Source organism: Lotus japonicus, chromosome 5, assembly GCF_012489685.1.
Source record: "Lotus japonicus ecotype B-129 chromosome 5, LjGifu_v1.2".
Taxonomy (NCBI): Eukaryota; Viridiplantae; Streptophyta; class Magnoliopsida; order Fabales; family Fabaceae; genus Lotus; species Lotus japonicus.
The window spans coordinates 20,521,121-20,528,540 of record NC_080045.1 but is presented as its reverse complement, the minus strand read 5'-3'; the positions used below and the strand labels follow the sequence as shown (position 1 = coordinate 20,528,540).

General features: G+C 37.7%; 1 protein-coding gene across 1 annotated transcript; it reads left to right on the top strand.

Moving 5' to 3' along the window:
• Positions 1 to 673: 673 nt before the first annotated feature.
• Positions 674 to 1,231, top strand: LOC130719273 (uncharacterized). Its single transcript, XM_057569903.1, has one exon. The coding sequence runs from the start codon at positions 674 to 676 to the stop codon at positions 1,229 to 1,231; it is 558 nt and encodes a 185-aa protein (XP_057425886.1).
• The last annotated feature ends 6,189 nt before the right edge of the window (positions 1,232 to 7,420 follow it).

Genomic DNA, 7,420 nt, shown 5'->3' with positions numbered 1-7,420 from the left:
ATATCACGGGATGTAGTCATATTAAATGCGACATATACTGTACACGCTACATACAAGAGTCCGAGCCAAGTATATATGCACCCTCTTCCACTGCCAGCTCTCTATATCTGAGTCAGTTTGACTCTCCAAAAGCCATAACAGAACCTTTTGAGCTTCCCTATTTAATTTTAGCCTTCCCAGCCATTCCAAATTCCTAATTCTAGATCAACACCTATTTACACTCTCCCCTCCCCAAATTCCAATCACACCTAAACCCAAAATAAACCACTTTTCCTAATTTGTTGGGAGCAACATCACCAGCACCAGCTCTTCCTTTCCAAATCTCAAAGAGTTAAGATAAAGCGATCTTCATCACTTTATCTTGTGCCCCATAAATCGGGTCATCTGTGAAATTTGGCATCGGAAAAAACCAACACAACACAACGTTTGGTTTGGTCTTTTCCGCTTTGCCAAATAACAAACTTTCCATCTTCTGATTCCTTTTTGTTACAAGGAACGTTCTGTTACAGAACCTGCACACTTTCTCTCTCTCCTTTGTTCCTCTCTTCTTTTTTCATAACAGAATCGACACTGCAATTACGGTTACAACGGAACTGTGATATAAATATTATATTAATATTTATTTTTACCAGTTTTAGTAAAAAACCGTTTTCCGTCGTAACTGTAACCGATCATGTCGAAGAAAGTTGTTCTCCGGCCGACGGTATCATCAACTCACCGGCGGCAACCGCTCCTACGGCAAAGCAAGAGTTCCGGCAGGGCGGTGACGCAGCTGGGGGAGGCGGTGGGAGGAGCAGCCGCTGTATGCTGCTGCTGCCCCTTCGGCCTCGCCAACCTCATGTACCTGGCGATCTACAAGGTACCAGCCAGCCTGTGTCAGCGGGCGCTGAAGAAGACGAAGCAGCGCCGCCGACGGCACCACCTTCCCACCGCAGGGGAGGAGGTGGTGTTTCCTCAGACGCGGCGCTGCACGTGCGCTTGCTGCGATGACTTTAGCGCCCGTGTCTACCCAGCGTGCGGATCGCTTGATGATGTGGCAGGCATGATGGGCAGTGGTTTGGAGGAGAAAGAAGACAATAAGGAGCTTATGGAGTTGGAGAAGGAGATGTGGGACCGGTTTTATAGCACTGGATTTTGGAGAAGCCCTTCACAAAGAGATGACTCTTTCTTATCATCAACAACACAATCACAAGTTTCTTCTGTTTCCAATCTTCAGGTTCTTGCTGTATAAACATAACACTTTCTTGTTTAATGTAATGTATCAGTTTGAGGAAGTTTTAACAAGGTTGCATTAGTTAATTTCAACATGAGCTTTTAATTTCTCTGCATTTTTTTTTGGAGAAATTCTTGAATGACTGCTTCCTACAAGCACCCCCAACTTGAACCAAAAATCATTAATTAAATAATGATTTTTTTTGTTGTTGAAATTATTTAATAATATCTAACTCTTGATTAATTTTACCTTTATGATTGGGAATGTGTTTGGTATGACTCATGATTGGGTTATTGGCATTTTCGGATTGTGCATTTTCTTGGATGTTGGGTCTAGTGCCTTTTTGCTTACAGTTTCCATGTTTGTAATGTGTTTCCTAAATGATTTGAAATTGAATAGAAGGAAATTTGTCCTATAGTGCATGTTTAGATAAGCATTGATTAGCATTCATTATAGAATTGATTTTGAATTCTGGTAAAAGTACTTCAAAGTAATTTCAGTTGAGTAATTATGTGAATTCAGTTGTGAAATTTCAACTTTCTAAGATGATTACCAAACATCTATACCCATCCAAAGTGACTGTACTCCATGATACTTGATTATAAGGTTCCCAATGTGAAATCAAAGGTACACTTGCATTGTTTTGGTTGTGTTGTGGAAAGCTAGATAATCACTTATGTGTAGAAGTTACAGAGTGTAGCTTCTATAGTTACCTAGTTTTGGGTTGTGTGTCATCACAAATTTAAACATGCTCTTAATTAATCTTAATCATAGTTGGACTATGCTACATTGCCTGAGGTATTAGGAAGAAATCAAATATGGCAATGCATTGATTAAATTTTATGTTGGTTAGTGTGGATTCGGTTGTGGCATTACATATGCACCAAGTCTCTTTTCATCTATTTAGTTATGACAAAAGGGTATATATGAAAGTTAAAGGAAAAAGGTGATTTGATAACATTTCACTTAGGAAATTAATTAGTAAACATTTGCATATTCAATACACCCAACAGATATCTAGAGAGATCAATTGAGTGTCTATAGAATGTGAGCAATGTTTGGGTTTCAGAATGAATATCTTTGATGGTGTTTTGGTTTTGACCTAAATAATTCTCTATAGTATGAATCAGGCATTGAACTAGCAATGCATGAGCTATGGGAATTAACAAGGATCTCAGGTCTGCCATTTCTTTCCCTTTGGAATAAGCATTCAGGAAGAAAAGATGAAATTTCTTAATTGATTAAGTCATTCATGCCTTGAATATCCTAGAGAGTTGTGATATTTTGAAAGAGAAAAAAGAATCATACAATGCTCTGTCACAAGTTCCTAATTAACCTTAGTGTAGCCTGCAATGTTTGGAGCACTGCATGGAGCACATGATAAATCAGCAAAAGACATTGTGGTATTAAAATTTGAAAGAAACACTTTTAAGTCTCTACCTTTTGAACAAGCTGTCGCATAGCTTCTGATAAGGAAATGGACAACAATTTTGGTGAGAAATCAGGATAACTTTATCTCATTTTTCTGACAATGGCCTTTCGTATAATTCTTTAAATTTGTTTTTCACATAATTTGAATGCTGCCTTTATGATTGAACTGAGACATTGTACAGTACTAGTACTGTACTGAGATGCTTGCTAATCCAAGCTACCATTTAGTTAGTAGTAGCAACATGGTCCAAGTGTTTCAGATGAGTCAGTTCTCTCTCAACAGAAATTTTGGGTGAGCAGGGCGTGTAAGAATAAGACCTTTCAACTTGTCTTGCGACATGGAGTACCTCATAACATGTTGCCACTTGTACCATTATTTTGTCTTTCTTATGGTGGTCCTCTCAATGTTGAATGGCTTACTTAGGTATGGTTTTCACTTGAAAATCACATTTAATGTATTAAAGTTCTTAAAACAAGTTATGAGGTCTCGTAACACGTGAAATATGAAAGAAATCTACAAGCTCCATTGGTGTTCTATGAGTTTAACTTAAAATCAAACATTATAATGATATTTACAAGCATAAATGCTATATTTTGATCTAGTGTTAATTAATAAAAACAACTTCTAATACCCAAAATCTAATATATGGTGTTTGGGCTGTGTGTAATATCTTCATTTACAAGCCTTGGTGCTATTTTTGTGTGCATTATAATATTTTCACAGCTCAATTGACAGTCATAAGACTAATCTTTTTCACAGCTCAATTGACAGTCATAAGACTAATTTTCTCGAGACTTTGAAATTATATTAAGTGGATAGACATCTTCTGAAAAACCTTTCTTTATACATATCACTCGGAAATTAAACCATCAACTAAATTTTAAGGAGTCTAACTATCTACAATATATGCTAGCAGCTGTTTGATATAGCTCAATTTATATCAGAACCACCAGTTCATGTAAATGGCAAAACAACTTGAGAAAGTTGTTTGAAGTTGCAGTCAACAGTTGCAATTGTGGCCCCTTTTGACTGTTTCTATTACCTATTAAGCATGATTGCAACTTGCCGTTGCATTTTGACAAAGTTATCTTTAATTTTAATTTAAAATCATTCATAAGGTACTGTCATTTATGACTCTAGAGCGAAGCACGTCCATGTATATGTATGTATGATGGATCCAGTTTCATAATGGCAGCAACAAAGCAGTACAGTGGTCCACAACATATTCTGTACATTAATAGTTATAGTGGTGACCACTAGCAGTATTTCAGTGAGTTCCAAAAAACAGAACAGAATTCAACACAAGAAATGAAAAGGGAGTTAAGAAGAAAAGTTTTGTGGTGCATGTCTATGAATGGCACTTGATCTTCTTTGGCAGTTCTCAGAAATTAATTCATTGTTTAATTAATTAAGCTATTAGACATCTGGCTTGATGGTGAGGGTCTCGCCAGTGAGTGGTTCCCAATGTTTAGACTATGGCAAATTTCTTGGGTTTCTTTTCTTCCCTAGGGTAGGGGCAGGGAGCATCACATATCATGAGATTTACCATGACATTCTGTCAAACTGAGGCAAACTTTAGCCAACAATAGGTATTTCAAAACTGAAGCATAGATCATTATAGAAGTATTCTTATGCCCAGGATCATCTACCAAGACAAGTGTATCCATCAAATATACTTCAGTTCTGTAAGCACTAACTTTTTAAAAAATTTAACAGTGACTAAAATGAAAAGTTATAAATTTTACCCGTACAAAAAGACATCTTAACCAAAAAAATTATTTAAAAAATGTAAGAAAATTTGATATATAAATTGTATGTACAATACAAGAAAAGCGCCCAAAAATCAACGCTAACAAGACAAAAGCCGACATTATAGTCGTTTTAGCGTTAACTTAGCATAGGTGTTGGAGTTGAAGTTAAAAGATTCAGAGCTAACACATAGCTTTGCCTAAGTCAGCCGATGCTAGATTTAGACTCGGATAAGCTGACATTACATGGAAATATTAGAGTCAGTCTATATGACAGATGCTAACCGACGAAAATATTTGCAAATTAGCATCGGCTATGGCAGCATGTATGTTGTGTTCGCTTAGCATCGGCTTAGCCAACTCTAAATCTGGCATCAAAGTTGGTTGTATAGATCGACTAATATTTTTCATGTAGTGTCGGCATAGCCGACTCTAGATGGTCTTTTGTTTGAAACTAATAGCGTCGGCTCATCGATGATGCTACTTTGGACAAGAAGCTTTGTTTTTCATTTTAGCATTGGTCATGAGCCAACCCTGACAACAGAATTATTACAAGGCTCATTTATGTTTTTTTTCCAGACCAGGACAAGTAGCATATATATACCAATAATTGGCCTTCCACATAGGTCATCATACATTCTAAATGCTAATAAAAACCAATTTAGTATAGCAAAATAGAATGCAAATTATTTAATGGGTAATCACCCCTGATATTTTTGTACTCGTTTTGTATCTTATTCATGAATATTGACGAAAACAATATATAAGTCACAATATTGTTGATAAAAGTCACAATATTCATGAATAATACACAAAACGAGTACAAAAAAGCCAGGGATGATTACCCATTATTTGCTCGTCTTGCTTAACAACATAGTGTTGATGAACTTGTTGTGGTATTTGACTAGTATTAGTGGATGCCATAGATGCTAGCTCAACCTCCCAATGACAGAAACATATGCACCGTAGTAACGACATCTGCGGCCAAATGCTTGGGCATCGGATACTGCAACCCTTTGGTCGGCTGTGACAAAACTAATTTCCTCTCCTTTAGGTGTGCATATTCAGCTTCGTAAATGTACCACCTAGCTAAGCTTTCCTCATCCACTCCGCCAGCAGCTGCATCGTGGGAAGCCTGAGACTCACTCTTAAGTGAGGTCCCGCCATTGTCTGGCGTTGGCTGACAAGTCTCATGTGATGTATGAATAGCCACGAATCTTGCCCCCGACAACCTCCTTCCATTGGTGAAGCTTTACTGGAGGGGATGACGCTTAATCCCTCATTGAGTTGATCAGCATGAAGCTCCTTCACCTTCTAAAGATATTGAGCATGAAATCAGGAAAACATAAATAAGTTAGTTAATAAGTAAAGATATATAAATAGCATAATGAAAAAAATACATGTTGAATTACTCCCGTATGTCCTCTTTGAAATTTTGGCAAGTGTAACACTGATGTTTTACCAGATGTCTAAGACATCTTGTATAACAATATGACTAACTCAGAAAACGATACAACACGCTAAACAACTGAAAAACAGTAAATAGACACAGAAGATTGTTAACCCAGTTCGGTGCAATATCACCTACGTCTGGAGGGTTTTTACCCAAGAGAGATAATCCACTATTATAGAGAAATTGTACATAAAAGGTTTCACAGGAACTGCCCCAGCTCAACTACCTTTCCTACCTATCTCTACCCGTGGAATATTACTTAGGTCTCCCCCTAAGTATGAGAACTCCCTCTCACTCTCTCACAATCACTACCATAGTGATTGAACTCAAATATGAGTTACAAAGACAGATCTCAAGATCACACAGTAAACACTCACCCTCAGCTCACAACAATGGCATAAAGTTGCTAAGAGTACAAAAACCAGTATGAACTCGATGAAAACCCTAATATTATATTTTGTTCTCTCAAGGAGACTAGGTCTTGAGTCTTCATATATAGTCTTCCAGGCCTTGTCTTCATTGGGCTTGAAAGAGCACACGGTCCATACACAAATCAGGAAGTTGCTAAAAGAAAACAGCTAAGTAACAAATCTGCAGAGGATCCTTGACCAATCAATAATTAAGGAACTTCCATAAATAGCTCCAAATCAAACACCCTTGAACCGGGTTTGATTACACAGGAATATTCCTTGACGGCGCACAGAAGCTTCCATCACAACCTAACTTGAACACAAGGCTTCACAGATAACCAAACAACCAACTCACAGCAGATACTCAGGGACAGATGTCATAGGCAAGATGTTACAACATCGGGTCCGACAAGTTGACACACACATATATAGCTAAAATGCTGACAACCAAACAAAGGAACAACAATCTCCCCCTTTGTCAAATTTTAGATAATATACTATACTGCCATAAAGACTCTTCAAAACACTTGCAGCTTGAAATACCAGAGAAGAGTGAACCAGACCATATCAAGGTAGCTTAAAAACATCTTCCAATAACATAGCTATAATCAGCAGCTATGAACCCACAAGTGCAGTAACAAAACTAAGAATAGAGTACAGCACAGCAGAAAATCACATCACATCAACCATCACTACATAGTATACTAAGCACACATCAAGAACTACTGCTATACTTACTGCATACATGCCAGCAAAGTAACCATTAACTATTACTCCCCCTTATTAGCACAATTTGGCAAAGGCTCAATGAAGAGAAGTCATACTACTATAGAACAGCCAGAACGGAGAATCCAAGTGCACAAATCCACAATCAGACCAGGAGCAAATGTAGTAGTTATAGGGCCACACACGGCTTCATCAAATACATCCCCAACAGGAAAAGAGAACAAATTAAAGAGATGTGCTACGAGTGGCAGAACTTGTGGAGCCACTGACATCCTCTTGTTCTTCTTCATCAGACTCCTCATTTTCCTTTTCAGACTCACTATCATCTTCTCCAGCAGTCTCATACTGAGCTTCCTCTTCCTCAACTGCAGCAGTGTCATTCTCAACATGCTCAGTATCCTCTTCAATAATACCTTCCTCAGCAACAGCAGCAGGAAC

Coding starts and splice junctions, on each gene's coding strand:
- LOC130719273 (XM_057569903.1), top strand. CDS start 674: ATGTCGAAGAAAGTTGTTCTCCGGCCGACGGTATCATCAACTCACCGG.